The 18840-nt window shown below is 40.0% G+C and overlaps 1 protein-coding gene across 4 annotated transcripts in view; it reads left to right on the forward strand.

Moving 5' to 3' along the window:
• dyrk1aa (dual-specificity tyrosine-(Y)-phosphorylation regulated kinase 1A, a) overlaps positions 1-18840 on the forward strand; it is a 59850-nt gene that overhangs the window by 12819 nt on the left and 28191 nt on the right. For 2 of the 4 annotated variants that reach the window (XM_014137264.3, XM_014137267.3), the window contains exon 2: positions 16312-16381. The exons of the other annotated variants lie outside the window; for them this stretch is intronic. In XM_014137264.3, the coding sequence (XP_013992739.1) occupies positions 16372-16381 (10 nt within the window). In that variant the 5' untranslated portion in view covers positions 16312-16371. The remainder of the gene's footprint in view (positions 1-16311; positions 16382-18840) is intronic. 4 annotated transcript variants of the gene reach the window in all.

Raw genomic sequence — 18840 nt, forward strand, 5'->3', positions numbered from 1 at the left:
ATCCCTTTGTTGCCAGGCAGTCCACTCAGAAACTGAGCTCCTATACTCTGCCCAGTGACAGGAGAAGTCTCAAACCACTTTCTGAAGGCTTTAGACAGCCAATGGAAGCCTTAGGAAGTGCAATGTAACCCCACGGATACTGTAGTTTCGAAAGGGACTAGAAAGAAGAACTACAATTCTCAGATCCTCCACTTCCTGGTTGGATTTTTCTCAGGTTTTTGCCTGCCATATGAGTTCTGTTATACTCACAGACACCATTCAAACAGTTTTAGAAACTTCAGAGTGTTTTCTCTCCAAATATACTAATAATATGCATATTCTAGTTTCTGGGCCAGAGTAGTAACCTGTTTAAATTGGGTACGTTTTTCATCCGGCCGTGAAAATACTGCCCCCTAGCCCAGATAGGTTAAAACTCTCCACCCTCTCCACTACTGTCCCGTCAATGTAGATAGGGGGCTGCTCCCTCTGCTGTTTCCTGAAGTCCACGATCATCTCTTTTGTTTTGTTGACATTGAATGCGAGGTTATTTTCCTGACACCACACTCCGAGGGCCCTCACCTCCTCCCTGTAGGCCGTCTCGTCGTTGTTGGTAATCAAGCCTACCACTGTAGTGTCGTCTGCAAACTTGATGATTGAGTTGGAGGCGTGCATGGCCACGCAGTCGTGGGTGAACAGGGAGTACAGGAGAGGGCTGAGAACGCACCCTTGTGGGGACCCAGTGTTGAGGATCAGCGGGGTGGAGATGTTGTTACCTACCCTCACCACCTGGGGGCGTCCCGTCAGGAAGTCCAGGACCCAGTTCCACAGGGTGGGGTCGAGACCCAGGGTCTCGAGCTTAATGACGAGTTTGGAGGATACTATGGTGTTAAATGCTGAGCTGTAATCGATGAACAGCATTCTTACATAGGTATTCCTCTTGTCCAGATGGGTTAGGGCAGTGTGCAGTGTGATGGCGATTGCGTTGTCTGTGGACCTATTGGGTCGGTAAGCAAATTGGAGTGGGTCTAGGGTGTCAGGTAGGGTGGAGGTGATATGGTCCTTGACTAGTCTCTCAAAGCACTTCATGATGACGGAAGTGAGTGCAACAGGGCGGTAGTCATTTAGCTCAGTTACCTTAGCTTTCTTGGGAACAGGAACAATGGTGGCCCTCTTGAAACGTGGGGACAGCAGACTGGGATAAGGATCAGCACTCGGCGGTTTCGTTCTGCTAGCTTGTGTGGCCTAGCACTTCGCGGCTGAGTCGTTGTTGCTCCTAGACATGTCCACTTCACAATAACAATACATACAGTTGACCGGGGCAGCCCTAGCAGGGCAGATATTTGACGAACCAACTTGTTGGAAAGGTGGCATCCTATGACTGAGCTCTACGGTAAGGCAATTCTACTGCCAATGTTTGTCTATGGAGATTGCATGCCTGTGTGCTCAATTTCATACACCTGCTAGATTTAGCCACAACAGGTTTGGCTGAAGTAGCCGAATTCACTAATTTGAAGGGGTGTCCACATACTTTTGTATATATAATGTATCACCAGTAATACATTTAATGAATTCCCATAACTTCTGGAGCCCACTCTGGAGCCCACTGGTGCAGGAAACTCTTGAGGGCCAAGAATATTTTATGCAATGTTGCAAGTTTGCTAGCGCAAATTTAGGGCTGGACCCAGTTGATAGTTTATACAATGTTTCAAGTTCGTTGCGGACCGACCATGTGTTGCCAATGTGATTCATAGGATATTTTTATCAGGATATTTTCTACCTGAAGGCTGCAATGTTCATATTTGTTGGCTTTATGTAGGCTATTTTTACATAGTTGGCAATGGCAATTGAAGTTTTGTATTAAAATTTGTATAATTTCCATTTAGATCGAATTTTGATTAACCACATGATAAAGATTTTGAGGTTCGAAGACATTATTATAAATTAAACTGTTCCACAAGAATGTGCATATGGAAACCATAACTGACACGCAGATTGGTAAACATTGTAAGATAAATTGGCATTCTACATAAAGGTTGTAGCCCATTACCGGCAACTTTGGGAGCGTATCGGCAGAATCTGCGAAGGCCAGCTGGATGGTCGGGTTGGGTACAGGTTTTTTTATTCTGGTTATCTTGATCTCTGGCTACCCCTTGAGTCATTTTTGTCTTGTTTGATCAAACAGTGCGCTTAAAGCATCAGACAAGCTCAGTGCATATAGTTGATTTTATTTAAACACATATGGGGTGTCTCTATATGGAAAAATACACTGAACATTTTTGTTGGAGACAGCCCTAATAATTCCACACTGAGGTCGAAATAATAACATTGAAATTGTGAAAATTATGATAATGCCCATTTTGTGTAAGAGCTGTTTGGAGAGAAAAAAATGTCTGGAATGTTTGCCGGTTCGGGTGGGATGTAATTCTGGCCCGCCGCATAATGTCACCCGGCGATCTGATTTATAATAGACCAATTAACAGTAATCCTTTATTTACATATTACTTCCTAGTTTTGATGCTGGTCATGCCTAGGGCTGTTGCGGTGACTGTATTACCTCCACACCGACGAGTCATGAAGGCAGTCAAATTCCACATGACCGTTTAGTCACGGTAATTAGGCTTCTGCAAGCTCTGATGCTGCTGCTGGTCATTAGTAGCCTACCAAACTTGCTAACTGCCTGGTACTCAGAACTCTGTTGTCCCTCTAATCACTCTGACATCAATGCAAATGTATTCGATAATCTAATCAAACACTTCATGAGAGCCCATGAGCTCATGTTGTGCAACATTTCTATAGGCTATGTAATTGCGTGAGAAAACGGTGCGATGGCCACTAGGGTTGCAAAGGGTCGGAAACTTTCCGGTAAATTTCCAGAATTTTTCTGGACATTTTTAATGGGAAGTTAAACCTGGGAATTTTGGGAATTTTGCTTAAATTCATCAAAAAAGTTAGCTTATAACAGGGAACCTTTTCTTGTGGGATACACATAAGGAAATTATAGGTTTTGTGGCATATTTTGGTTAAACTATCCCCAATTCAATGGAATTGCAACCCTCTGCATGCCCAGTGCATTCTTCCATCACATGTACAACTGATTCTCAAGATCTTGCACACTAATGAGATGCTATTGAGCCCACACTACTACTCTGTCTGAGCCAAGGACTACATGCTTTCTGGTAAGTTTTGATTATAATACTGGGTGGGGTGTATTTTATAAGACATACATTATTTTTTGTTAACTAGTAAATAGTAGCCTACAGCAAAGTGTATTTAAATAATTTCTAACTTGTTAAAAATTTTTGCTAGTTAGTTTTTGCTACCATGTGGGTTTTAGCTTACCTGAGCCTGCTAACTGAGGAGTGTTAATTCACCTGTTACCATACATGTTTTATTTTAAAACATTTATCTTACAAAGGAGTTGTTTAATCTAACTGCTTAACTATTTATTTGTACATGGAATTGTATTTGTTTTTTTTACTCCTTTTTTTTCTAATCTTTACAGGAAAATTCCACGGTACTATCTGATGTGTGGAGACATTTCACCGCAGCTAATCTAGATGGAAAAGCTGTGTACGTTTGCAAATACTGTGCCAAATTATATGTGAAGAATGCAACAAAGATGCAGAATGATCTGACCAAGTGCATAAAGTTTCCTCAGCGCTCACAACAAGCAACCTCTGACAAAAGTCCCTCTACTTCTATTCGAGGTGAAAATTATGAATCAGACACTTTATCGATAGCAACAGCTCATGGTCCTCCTGGAATCAGATTTTAATTTTTTTACTCAATGGAGGAACGTAGTCAGAGATGCAGATGAATGTCATGCTCAAGCTGTGTATGCAACTGGTTCACCTCTGATGCTCACAGGCAATGTGTATTGGAAGAGATTTCTGAAAGTTCTTCACCCAGCATACACCCCTCCAACCAGACATGCTTTATCTACTAATTTGCTGGATGCAGAGTTCAACAGAGTTCAAGTGAAGGTCAAGCAAATCATAGAGAAAGCAGACTGTATTGCAATCATCTCTGATGGGTGGTCGAATGTTTGTGGGCAAGGAATAATTAACTACATCATCTCCACCCCTCAACCAGTATTCTACAAGAGCACAGACAGAAGGGACAACAGACACACCGGTCTCTACATTGCAGATGAGCTGAAGGCAGTCATCAATGACCTTGGACCACAGAAGGTATTTGCACTGGTGACCGTTAATGCTGCGAACATGAAGGCTGCTTGGTCTAAAGTGGAGGAGTCCTACCCTCACATCACACCCATTTGCTGTGCTGCTCATGCATTGAATCTGCTCCTCAAGGACATCATGGCACAGAAAACAATGGATACACACTACAAGAGAGCCAAGGAAATGGTTAGGTATGTGAAGGGTCATCAAGTTATAGCAGCAATCTACCTCACCAAGCGAAGTGAGAAGAATAAGAGGACCACATTGAAGCTGCCCAGCAACACCCGTATGGGGTGGTGTAGTCATCATGTTTGATAGTCTCCTGGAGGGGATGGAGTCTCTCCAAGAAATGTCCATATCACAGTCTGCCGATATGGACAGCCCCATCAAGAGGATCCTCCTAGATTATGTATTTTGAGAGAGAGTGGTAAGCAGCCTGAAACTCCTGAAACCTATAGCAGTAGCCATTGCATGGATTGAGGGAGACCATGTCTTCCTGTCTGATGTTCAGACTCTGCTTGCAGATGTAAGAGAAGAAATCCGTACTGCCCTGCCCACTTCACTGTTGCTCCAAGCAGAGGAAACTGCAGTTCTGAAATGCATCAAAAAGCGTGAAGACTTCTGCCTGAAACCCATACACGCTGCAGCATACATGTTTGACCCCCAAATATGCTGTTAAGAGCATCCTGTCTGGTGCAGAGATCAACAAGGCCTATGGTGTCATCACTACCGTGTCTCACCACTGTGGCCTGGATGAGGGCAAGGTTATTGGCAGTCTGGCAAAGTACACTTCCAAGCAAGGGATTTGGGATGGAAATGCAATATGGCAGTCGTGCCAACATATCTCGTCAGCCACCTGGTGGAAGGGACTTTGTGGATCTGAGGCTCTTTCCGCTGTTGCCTCCATCATCCTCCAAATCCCACCAACATCAGCCGCCTCAGAGCGCAACTGGTCCTTGTTTGCGAACACACATACCAAAGCACGCAACAGGCTGACCATTACAAGGGTTGAAAAATTGGTGGTCATCTTGGCAGATTTGAGGCTTTTTGAGCCTGACAATTTGCTATCCTCAACAAGGTTGGAAAGTGACAGTGAAGATGAGGCCTCAGAGTCTGATGTTCAAGAGGTGGACATTGAGGTGGTCCAGGAAGAAGACATGGAACCCTGAGAGGAAGACAGCCAAAGCTTTAGTTTCTAGACTATCATTTTACAGATGTATGTTAAATACTTTTGGGAGATGCGATGGATCATTCAGTATTCCCTTTCTTTTGTTGTTCAGTGAAATCATCCCACGTGTCAACTCATTTAATTAAAGTTCAATTCATTATTAAATTGTTGCTTTGTTTTTTCTATTGGAAAGATTTAATCATTTACCTTATAATAAGTAGACATAATTGCAATAGGTTTATGTTTCTGTCTCCATATGATATGGTAAATATATCCAATGCAAAAAACATTACATTTAAATGGTATTAATATTAATTTGCATATATTTCCGTTAATTCCCATATATTCCCAATATTTCCCACGGAAAGTTTCCACCTCTGAATATTCCCCAAAATGTGCAACCCCAATGGCCACTAATAAAAAGATGAGGACCCGATCAGCTTTCTATAGGCTAGGCCTACTATATTTATTTCTCAACTTTCCTAATATTTAGCACATTGCTTATATTTACAACAGAAGTATAGCCTACCTGGCTGGCGAGAACAAAACCATGGTGAAAGCATCCTCCGTTTGCCATGTAAGTGCATAGATAACATGTATTTTTCCCGCTGCCCCTGTTTCGATACAGGTCCATTCTAAATCCGAACAAATGTCACACATATATTATTCTGTATATGTAAAGACAAGATTAAGTCAATAATAGTCTGATGGGTGACAATATTAGCCTATCACTTGTGAATTATATATTATCACTTGTGAATGATGCCCAGCATTAGAAACAATGCCTTTTTTTGTGCAACTTTTTTTAATCATAGTCACACACCTCATGTACCCTAGCCCATAGGCCTATGTGTTTTAATAAGGTTTGTATCACAACTAGTGGCCAAATAACTTCTTAAAATAAAGTACATTAATCTGCTTTACAAGGGGTGCGGTGCCTATCTGGCATATATAAGCAGTGACTGAGATTCAAATTTGGGGAAGATCATTTTCACCATAAAAATGCTAATTTATAATAAAAGCATTACATGCATAATTGCTTTTGTGTTCACTTTTGATAATGGTGTTTTCCACTAATGGAACATTGGCGCTTATAGCCTACTACCATGTGCGCATTGCTGCGCTTATAATAAAGAAATAGCCTAATAGTTTATGAACATTTTAAGCTAAACATTCTGATCTGTTGTGTCAGATACATTGCATAAAAAAGGTTTTTTGTTGCTTGTGGTTGTATTAATTTGTGATCTATTGTATCCCACAACTGTCCCAGACTATGTTTGGAATATTTATTTATTTTACAGAATAGGTCGACTTTTGTACTGTGGGGATAGTAGATTGTTTGCTGTTCGTTAGGCCTACACATCTTGTTGGCTGACGAAAAGTAAATGTGCACAGTTCTTCCAATATGCACCTCGGATTTGGATAAGGACACTCACTGTTGTGTCCCAGATGTGTCTGTCTTCATTTGTAGCATGTGAGTAAGATCCGATCGCGTGACGGAAATCCATGTGAGGGCACAACGCAGCAATCCGGACGCAAAAAGGCATATACATTTGAATTCGGAAGTTTACATACACTTATGTTGGAGTCATTAAAACTCGTTTTTCAACCACTCCAGAAATGTCTTGTCACAAAGCCCTGACCTCAAGCCTATAGAGAAAGCGTGTGCGAGCAAGGAAGCCTTCAAACCTTACTCAGTTACACCAGCTCTGTCAGGAGGAATGGGCCAAAATTCACCCAAGTTATTGTGGGAAGCTTGTGGAAGGCTACCTGAAACGTTTGACCCAAGTTGAACAATTTAAAGGCAATGCTACCAAATACTATTTGAGTGTATGTAAACTTCTGACCCACTGGGAATGTGATGAAAGAAATAAAAGCTGAAATAAATCATTCTCTGTACTATTATTCTGACATTTCACATTCTTTAAATAAAGTGGTGATCCTAACTGTCCTAAAACGGAATTTTTACTAGGATTAAATGTCAGGAATTGTGAAAAACTGAGTTTAAATGTATTTGGCTAAGGTTTATGTAAACTTCAGCTGTATTTCTTTACGGTGCATTACGGCCACAAAGGGGTTGCCACCTTGAAATTTGAGGCATGTGGAAAAAACAACGCGGAGCTCATGCCTTTCATGCATTCTCCATGTGCTGATGACGATTTAGTCTAAAGAGGATTATAGTGACTTGGGAAAACGATTACATTTCTAAAGGTGGCAAATCATTAGTATGAAAACCTTTTGGAGATGGAGTATAACTTTAGCTAGCTAAGATTGAGGGGCCTGGTTTTAACTAACGAAGATAGCTAGGTATTTTAAAATTACTTTTCTTCTAGCTATGGCAATTGCCATCTCTCTAAAGTAAATTTGTCAAAATGACAAAGTTGTTTCCTACTATTTACTTTTCTACTTCAGGAATGTCATCATATATCCAGACCACTATAGTGTCTTCTCAGATAATTTTAGCTAGATTGCTAGCTATCGAAGTCTGTGAGCTAATTACACTGCCTTCATAAAGTTTTCACACCCCTTGACTTTTTCCACATTTTGTTGTCTTACAAGGTGGGATTAAAATAGATCTAATTGTAATTTTTTCATCACAGATCTACACAAACTACTTTAATGTCCATGTGGGGAAAAAAGTCAATACATGTTAGAAATCACCTTTGGCACCGATTACAGCTGTGAGTCTTTCTGGGTAAATCCCTAAGAGCTTGGCAGACCTGTATTGTACAATATTTGCACATTATTATTAAAAAAATTCTTCAAGCTCTGTCTAGTTGGATGTTAATCATTGCGTGACAGCCATTTTCAAGTCTTGCTGTAGATTTTCAAGCAGATTTAAGTCAAAACTGTAACTATGCCAGTCAGGAACATCTGGGTGGAGAAGTGCAACTGAAGCACGAAATTACTACATTTACATTCATGATTTGGAGCGAACCCTGACTGAAGCTTAGCAGAATTTCCAATAATAAGTATTTTAGATCTGCGTTTACAAAACACAGCAAGATATTTTTCTGCGTTATCTTTCCTTTTCTGCGTGAAAAATGCGGAATCCTGCCATTACCCCTGCTTGCTGTTCGGTCCTCAATCAAAGCGGAGTAAATAGCTTATGCGCCCCGACTCCATGATTCCAACAGTTCACCCAAGTGTTTATATCTAAATTGCGAATCAAATCACAATTCCAACATTTGGTTAAAAATATGGCCTCCATTTCTTTTATCATACAGCCCTATGTGGAATTGATCTCAAATGCGTGCAGAAATGGTTGAAAATGCATAAAAAATATGTTTGATTGAAGTTTAATTGAACAGTGTGAAGGGAAAGGGGGATACCTAGTCAGTTGTACACCTGAATGCATTCAACTGAAATTTGTCATCTGCATTTAAAAACAATCAGAATGGAGAAAGCCCCATTTTGAAATCACTTAGAATGTATGTGTTGGCACCCTAGGCTCACTCAATTCTCATAAAGCAAATTCAAACTTTGTTGCTCCTTGAAGTTCAGTTGTAGAAGTCATCTGTGTTTTTAGAAGTTTTCTTCCACTTTGACATTAGAGTATTTTGTGTAGATCGTTGACCAAAAATGGCAATTAAATCCATTTGAATCTTACTTTGTAACAAAACAGAATGTGGAAAGTCTAGGGTTGTGAATACTTTATGGCTCTTGGTTAAAAGGCTTGAGCAAAATACCACATTACTTCTTACTAGTAATACATTTCTAGTTTTATCAACATTACAAAGCATGCTCATCCGTTTTTGGTGTAGTTATGGCAAACATTTTCTTCTCTCATTCAGGTTGTGTTTTAAACAAAGACATTTTATTTTCATAGTACATGTAGCTCTTCAGTCAGTCCTGACAATGGTAGCCTATGGTATTTTGTCCACTTCAAATAGCCTAGTGATAACACAGATCAATGCAAAACACTCACCAGAAAACGTTTTTGAAAAAGAATAATTTCTATCATGGTGAATATCAGACTTCTCTTTCACTGTTGCTAACTGTTAGCCAAAAACTACTGGAGAATAGCAGTTCCGGTATTTGCGTCATTCTGATTGATCAAGAGACCCAAGAGCAATTTTTTTTATTTAGACTATCCGAATATCTGTAAACATGTCATATGATTTGAATAGTGAAATAGATTTCAAATGCCCATCTCTACTAGATATTACGGATGTGACAAATGGATAATTTAGCTTAACATTTAAACTGCCATTTTTAAAAATCTGTTTCATACAATTCCACGTCAATTTACAATGCAGAATAATGGTTCTATAACATATGAATGACCTTTTAGGTTCGGGCAATGAAGTTATATCCACCGCGACCGTTTACAGACATAAAATGCAGCTATAGTAACATGTCGATAGCAACAATTTACAACTTTTTAGACAATAATAATAAATACAAATTTGACGCGTCTGTACCTTTTCAGACACTAGAATTCTGCTCCGGCGTAGAATGTTCTGTATTGTTTCCCTAACAACAACAAACATTCCTGATTGATGTGCTGCTGTTTGTTTTTTATGGTTGGGTAGCTAGATGTTTTCTTTCTAGTAAATGTCTTGGTAAATCACGGTATTTAACCAACTTTTTTAGGAAAGGGTGGTCTGCAGGCAAGCTGCGCGCAGCAGTTTGAGATTATTTGATTAACAGTTCTGGTCGCCTAGTGATGGACGTTAGTCCTGCTTCAGAAGCTGCGTTCCTTTACAGACAAGTAAAATGCCCGTTCATATCTCCAGAGAAGGTTTTGTGTCGGCATTTAGAAAGCTGTAGTGTAGCCAACCCTAACAGACAAACATGACGTAGCCGAGGCGCTTTCAAGGGGCCACATTCCATTATGTCTGAAAAGGGTAATCCATACAGGCTACCGGTAGCCTACTGTAATTTCATATTATAAAACAAAAACACCCCCCACCCACGAAGACGAAGAGTGCTCGCAAGACTGGCCCAAAGATACCTCTATATCCTGGCGATACCGGTGCCATGAATAGTTTGACAGTGGTCACCAACCTTTTCTGAGTCACAATCACTTTAGCAGTCAAAAAGCAAGCTGAGATCTACGTCTCAGATTTTTTATATATATATATATATATATATAAAAAGAAAACCAATCAAACCTGTCACACAATTTCTGAGCAGCCTAATTTCCGGATTCGCGCTGAGAGTCACGTGGGTTGCATCAGCCAGGCTAACTTTTATGCATGATAAAAAATAATGGTTTGTGATACAAATGTGAAAAGCATGTCATACATCCTTCCTACCAGTCAGAATATGTGAGCGGTTGAGCAGTTGGAAATCACACTCATCCCACATGGAGTGGTCTTTGCGCACACTCCGTGTCTCAATGAACTTTCCCCACTCTGGCGATCACAGGAAAAAAACTGCTGCTCCGTTCATTTTTTGTTTAAAAAGATAATTTAACCAACACCCCATCTACTTTTGTGACTCTATACCATTTGTTTTTTTAAAGTAGGCTATCCTAAGAAGCTTCAACATTTCAACCTGTTGTAGGCTATTAAACAAGGACCTACCTGATGATTTGCTGCTGCTGTTTAAAAAAACAAGTAGCCTTTTCTATTGATGATCAGAAACTTCAGTTTTAACTAGCTCTGTTGCGCTCACGCTTTACAGCTAATAGATAACTTTAGCACTGTTACAAACTTGGACTCCTCTTTTGTTAACAATAGCCTATATTGAATTTTTTTTTAAGTATCCGGTGCTGCTGCATGGGCGCATTCATTGCCTTGCTATCAATTAAACAGGCTGTGTGACCTATTTCTCTGCGCATTAGTGGTGGGATAGGCTAAATAAATACAACAGAATAGGCTTAATTAAAAGAACAGTGATGAAGGAAATGAAAAATGCTGGGCAGAGCATGACGAGCTAGTGGCAGAGCCGTACCAGAGTGAAAGTGAAACGCTCCACACTCCAGCCAAATTACGCAAGCTCGGCTCCTCGCGCCACTACAGCTCCTCTCCGCTCACATCCTCTGCTCTCAATAACGTTTCAGTGAGAATTGCCAGAACAATCTGACATACCAACAATATTTTCTTCCTTGTGTTCCTTGTTTGCTACATGGGGTTTGTAGGTGTTTTTGTTTATAATAGAAGAGTTTGATTAAACTGAACCAAGGTGTACCGGGTTGTGGCATTTCGTGTGACCGGGCAAGGGTGGGGCGACCTGCTGAAATCGAACAGTAAGTAATATGCTCTACTGGGTCATCATTGTCAACATGGCAGCAGCATGGATTGCTCAGAAACAAATGTATTTTCCATAAGATTTACAGCTCCTTCAGAAAGTATTAATACCCTCTGACTTATTCCACATTTCTTTTGTTACAGCCTGGATTCAAAATAGATTAAATTACAAAAAAAATCAATTTACACAAAATACCCCATAATGAAAGTGAAAACATGTTTTTAGAAATCTTTGCTAATTTATTGAAAATGAAATACAGAAATATGTCAGTTACACCATTACAGCTGTGAGTCTTTCTGGGTAAGTCCCTAAGAGCTTTCCACACCGGGATTGTGCAACATTTGCCCATTATTCTTTTCAAAATTCTTCAAGCTCTGTCAAATTGGTTGTTGATCATTTCTAGACAACCATTTTCATATCTTGCCATAGATATTTAAGTCAAAACTGTAACTTGGCCACTCAGGAACATTCACTGTCTTCTTGGTAAGCAACTCCAGTGTAGATTTGGCCTTGTTTTTAGGTTATTGTCTTGCTGAAAGGGGAATTCATCTCCCACTGTCTGTCTGTTGGAAAGCAGACAACCAGGTCTTCCGCTAGGATTTTGCCTGTGCTTACCTCTATTTTCTAAGTAAAAGAACATTGATCCTTTTTTTTTTCTCCTGAGATTAAAGTCTTACTTATTGCAACTGATGTTTTTTTCAAATGATGTCTTTTATTACCACAGAAAAGTAAGTAAATAGCACACATCTTGAAAAATAAATGATAGGTAAAAAAGAAAGAAAAGAAGTGTTAAGTATAATGTATTTGTGATTTTACATGGCCTTATGTATTTAAAATTATTAGGTAGGGTCCTATAAAATCTGTTAGATTTTTTTGCCAAATTCTGTTTTTGTTTTCAATTTTCCCATTTGATGTTCTTAGTCCATAACAATAAGTAGTTAAAATCATCGCGAATGGCTACACGGTGGTAGACACACGGTGGTAGACACACAGTGGTAGACACACGGTGGTAGACACACAGTGGTAGACACACGGTGGTAGACACACAGTGGTAGACACACAGTGGTAGACACACAGTGGTAGACACACAGTGGTAGACGCGCGCTCTGCACACACACGGGCATTCTCGTTGCCTCTTCAGAAAGTTGAAGGAAATACGAATCACTGATTCATTCTGTTCATGTATTATGATAAACTTGGGCAAATTAATAAATGTTCAATACATTTTGTTGATTTCCTACTAAGGTCAATACATTTTTGAATATTGTTGAATTCTGTTTTAATGCTCATGAGGATGTGGCATGTTAGCGACGCTGCTATTTCGTAACTTAGCTATTTCTATTCCATCCCTTCGTTTAAGCCACTGCAACAGTTGTTTAAAAATGTTGACTGGCAAAAGAGATGTTATAGCATGCCTGTCAACTGGCAAAGGCAAAAGTTTGATATATCAAGCATGGCCAGGTTTGTGCACTTTGCGGTTTGAGGTATACCCAGAGCAATGACCGACGAATGCTTTATGTGGTATGCCCATTATTACCGATAATGGAGGTGCATGTGGGGATTTTGAACATATTCCAGTTCTGTTCACAAAAGATTACATGTTTGGTAGCGAGACCGAGCCCAAAACAGACCGTCAGAGTAGAAAGATAATACGATTGAGAAACAACGTGAACCAACCTCCATGCACAGCTAATGCGATATATGAAGAGGATACTGATATTCATCAGAATATTATTTGCTGGCCAATTAGCATGAGATTTTTTTATCTCATGAAAATGACATTGGTGGTTTAAAGACCAATGCCTAGGGCCCTATAAAATCTGGAATCACGGAATCAAGACATTAAAACGGAATTCAACAACATTCAAAAATGTATTGAATAGTAGGAAATCTACTAAATGTATTGAATTTATTAGAACATTAATTAATTTGCCCAAGATTACGAAAAGACATTTAGAAATGCATAAGCGATTTGTATTTTCCTACCAACTTTCTGAAGAGGCAACGGCCCAGGAATGCCCGTCTGTATGTGTGTGTTAGTCTAGTACTACGTGTAGCCGTTAGTGATGGTGCTAATGACAACAGTCTTCTGGTAGGTGGAAAGGCATTTCCCAAAAAACTCAAGTCTATGCCTACCTGGAAGAATGATATCATGATTATTTGCATCAATCCAGTGGTGATTTGTTTAACAAACTCGGGCTGCCGAGTGGCGCAGCGGTCTAAGGCACTGCATCTCAGTGCTAGAGGCATCACTACAGACCGTGGTTCCATTCCAGGCTGTATCACAAACAGCCGTGATTGGAAGTCCGCCCCAGCGTCTTCCGGGTTAGGGTTTGGCCGGGGTAGGCCGTCATTGTAAATAAGAATTTGTTCTTAGAACTTCTTAGGGATAGCCCCCCTTTTTTACATTTTCGTCTAAAATGACATACCCAAATCTAACTGCCTGCAGCTCAGGCCCTGAAGCATGGATATGCATATTCTTGGTACCATTTGAAAAGAGAACACTTTGAAGTTTGTGAAAATGTGAATTGAATGTAGGAGAATATAACAGAATAGATCTGATAGAAGAAAATACAAAGGGAAAAAAAAATATTTTTTATTAATTTTACCTACCACCATCTTTGAAATGCAAAAGAAAGGTCCCACTTCCAGCCATCACTCTGGTTGTAATTCTGATGGTGTCCTCAAGATGGCAGCAGTGTATGTGCAACGTTTCACTTGAAGTATGAGTGAACTACATGACATTTAGTGTGATGTCACCCAAGTACATTTGGGCAAATCGTGAAGGAGACATTTGCACTCATATTACATTTTTCGGCAAGAATATCGTCATATCTGTATCCTTGAACTTTGATTTATCTTTTCCAGTATTAGTAGCCATATTATAAGTTCAACATTTTCAAAACAACCAGTTTTCATAACTTCATAACTTTGAATATTCTGATAATTTTTGTCCAAAAGGAAAAAGCAGCTACATTTAGTGACAGATACAGGGTTTACTTTACGGGATACTCCCGTAAAGCCCAGCTCATTGGCTATCTATCTAGCTAGCTTTGTTTGACTCCGATTGGTGCTTATTTGACAAAGTTAGAGTCGATCAAGTGAAGACCGCCCGCGTTATCAGTGTGCCATGAAGGCGTCTCTCTCTGACTAAATTGGTGTCCTGTAGGATATACTACACCCCTAATGATATAGGGAAGTCTGGTTACGTTCTAGGATCTCTGAAGAATAAATACGAATGCCATTTCACTGGTTGAAACAACGTTTAGGGTTAGATTTTCACAGATTCCTTTCTTTGCAAATTCAACGAGTGGAAATACAAGATCGTTCGTGCATGCTATATGGACCTTTTTAGGATATGAACAAGGATTTTATCTAACAAAACGACACTTCATGTTATCTCTGGGACCCATTGGATGATAAATCAGAGCAAGATTTCAGAATGTAAGTACACATTTCACCTTCAGAGGTGAATTTATCAAACCTTTTTTTTGTTAGGACCTCTCCTCAAACAATAGCATGGCATTTTTTCGCAGTAATAGCTACTGTAAATTGGACAGTGCAGTTATATTAACAAGAATTTAAGCTTTCAGCCGATATCAAACACTTATATGTAACGACATTTGTTATTTTTCTAAAAATCTGCGATCGTGACACAAGGCGCTGCATGATTTACAACTGTCCTGTTGACGGGACGCTGATCCCTAAGTTAACTGACTTGCCTCATTAAATAAATGTTAAATATATTAAAATAAAAGGTGCTACAGAAATGTGCTAACCAAGCAAGTATTTTGCTGGTGAGCAGACTGCACACTTGAATTTAAAGGGTATCTACACCCAAAAATTAACATGTATTAGCTTTTTCCCTGAACTCAAGTGGTCTGCTGATGTGGTTTAAACATTGTGGACTTAGAACATCCATATTTGTTGATTTTTCCTTTTTAAAAAAAAGTGTGTTTTTCAGAACGAAAACATGAACAACAGGAAAAAAATCTGAAACCTGGAAAAACAAACAGAACTTAATTTGGGAAAAACTACTGAATTAGGCAGAACAATTATCAGGCCTGTATGATCAGGACAAATGTCATGCACAAAAAGCTTCTTTTTTTCCCTCAAATGTGTGCACAAATTTGTTTACATCCCTGTTAGTGAGCGTTTATCATTTGCCGAGATAATTATCCACCTGACAAGTGTTGCATATCAAGAAGTTTGAACAGCATGATCATTACACAGGTGCACCTTGTGCAGGTGACAATACAAGGCCACTCTAAAATGTGCAATTCTGTCACACAACACAATGCCACAGATGTCAAGTTTTGAGGTATCGTACAATGGCATGCTGACTGCAGCAATGTCTACCAGAGCTGATGCCAGAGAATTTAATGTTAATTTCTCTACCATAAGCCGCCTCCAACATTGTTTCAGAGAATTTGGCAGTACGTTCAACCGGCCTCACAACCGCAGACTATGTGCAAACACACCAGCCCAGGACTTCCACATCCGGCATCTTCACCTGCAGAATCGTCTGAGACAAGCCACCCAGACAGCAGCTGAAATGTAGGAGTGTTTCTGTCTGCAATAAAGCCCTTTTTGTGGGGAAAAACTAATTCTGATTGGCTGGGCCTGGCTCCCAAGTGTGTGGGCTTTAATGTTTGGAAGGTGCAGCACCAGAAAATAATTTAGATATAGGTAATAATCAAGGTTACGACATAGCCTAACAGGAAATAGCCTCGCAAGCTCAAATACACTAAGGCTAATATAGTTAATTGTTTTGTCTTTCTCCAGTGAGCTGTGGTGTGCTGCTGGACTCTCCTGCCAGGATGATATGAGAGTTACCAGGAGACAATGCATACAGGTTAGCTGCTGATCGCTCGCTTTCTCTTCCTTTCTCTCACTTTTTTTGTTAAATGTAGGGAAATACTGTCCGTGACTTAAGGACATATGTTTCATGCCTTCTTTACATCATTGGTGTGCAGTACCTTAAAAATGTCATAGTAGCCTAATACTGATTTCATGAATAGGCTTACATGCCTCAGATAAATCCTTACCTAGGCTGCATATGGGGGTGGCGGTAGCCACGGGGTTAGAGAGGCAGGCCAGTAATTAGAGGGTTGCCGGTTTGAATCCCAGGACTGACGGGAACAATCTGGCGGGAGTGAAAATCTTGCCATAGGTTTTCAAGCCAATTTAAGTCAACTGTAACTAGGCCACTCAGGAACATTCAATGTCGTCTTGGTAAGCAACTCCAACGTACAGTGCATTAGAAAGTATTCAGACCCCTTCCTTTTTCCACATTTTGTAACGTTGCAGCCTTATTCTAAAATTGATTAAATAAATAAAAATTCCTCATCATATACACAATACCCTATAATGACAAAGCGAAAACAGAGTTAGTAACATTTTTGCAAATTTATAATAAAACATAAAACCAAAATACTGTATTTACGTAAGTATTTAGACCCTTTGCTATGAGAGTTGAAATTGAGCTCCAGTACATCCTGTTTCCATTGATCATCCTTGAGATGTTTCTACAACTTGATTGGAGTCCACCTGTGGTAAATTCAATTGATTGGACATGATTTGGTCTTCCCTGTGGCTCAGTGGTAGAGCATGGTAGGGCATGGTGTTTGCAACGCCAGCATGGTGTGTGCAACGCCAGGGTTGTGGGTTCGATTCCCACGGGGGGCCAGTACAATTTTTTATTTTTTTTAAATGTATGCATTCACCACTGTAAGTCGCTCTGGATAAGAGCGTCTGCTAAATGACTAAAATGTAAATGTAAATTTGGAAAGGCTGTCTATATAAGGTCCCACAGTTGACAATGCATGTCAGAGCAAAAACCAAGCCATGAAGTCTAGGGAATTGTCCGTAGAGCTCCGCGACAGGATTGTGTCAAGGCACAGATCTGGGGAAGTGTACCAAAAAATGTCTGCATCATTGAAGGTCTCCAAGAACACAGTGGCCTCCATCATTATTAAATGGAAGAAGTTTGGAACCACCAGAACCCGATGATCACACTGACAGAGCTCCAGAGTTCCTCTGTGGAGATGGGAGAATCATCCAGAAAGACAACCATCTCTGCAGCACTCCACCAATCCGGCCTTTATGGTAGAGTGGACAGACGGAAGTCACTCCTCTGTAAAAGGCGCGTGACAGCTCGCTTGGATTTTTAGGAGTGGATTTTGCCAAAAGGCACCTAAAGGACTCTCAGACCATGAGAAACAAGGAAACCTGGTACCATCCCTACGGTGAAACATGGTGGTATCAGCATCATGCTGTGGGTTTGTTTTTCAGCGACAGGGACTGGGAGACTAGTTAGGATCGAGGGAAAGATAAATGGAGGAAAGTACAGAGAGATCCTTGATGAAAACCTGCTCCTGACCGCTCTGGACCTCAGACTAGGGCGAAGGTTTACCTTCCAACAGGACAATGACCCGAAGCACACAGCCAAGACAAAGCAGGAGTGGCTTCGGGGCAAGTCTCTGAATGTCCTTGAGTGGCCCAGCCAGAGCCCTGACTTGAACCCGATCGAACATTTCTGGAGAGAACTGAAAATTGCTGTGCAGTGACGCTTCTCATCCAACCTAACAAAGCTTGAGCGGATCTGCAGAGAAGAATGTGAGAAACTCCCCAAATACAGGTGTTCCAAACTTGTAGCGTCATACCCAAGAAGACTTGAGGCTGTAATCGCTGCCAAAGGTGATAAAAAAAAAAAAAGTACTGAGTTAAGGGTCTGAATTAGAGGTCGACCGATTAAATCGGAATGGCTGATTTAATTATGGCCGATTTTCAAATTTTTACATTGCACTCCACGAGGAGACTGCGTGGCAGGCTGACTAGCTTTTATGCGAGTGCAGCAATGAGCCAAGGTAAGTTGCTAGCTAGCATTAAACTTATCGTATAAAAAAAACAATCAATCTTAACATAATCACTAGTTAACTATCATGGTTGATGATATAACTAGTTTATCTAGCTTGTCCTGCGTTGCATATAATCGATGCGGTACCTGTTAATTTATCATCGAATCACAGCCTACTTCGGCAAACGGGTTTGTGTACCTAACCATAAACATCAATGCCTTTCTTAAAAGCAATATATATATATATATATATATATATATATATATATATATTTATTATTATTATTATTATTATTATTATTATTATATATTTTTTTTTAAACCTGTATATTTAGTTAATATTGCGTGCTAAGATGAATTTCTTTTAACTAGGGAAATTGTGTCACTTCTCTTGCGTTCTGTGCAAGCAGAGTCAGAGTATATGCAGCAGTTTAGGCTGCCTGGCTCGTAGCGAA

This window comes from Salmo salar, chromosome 13 (genome assembly GCF_965601325.2).
Source record: "Salmo salar chromosome 13, fSalSal1, whole genome shotgun sequence".
Taxonomy (NCBI): Eukaryota; Metazoa; Chordata; class Actinopteri; order Salmoniformes; family Salmonidae; genus Salmo; species Salmo salar.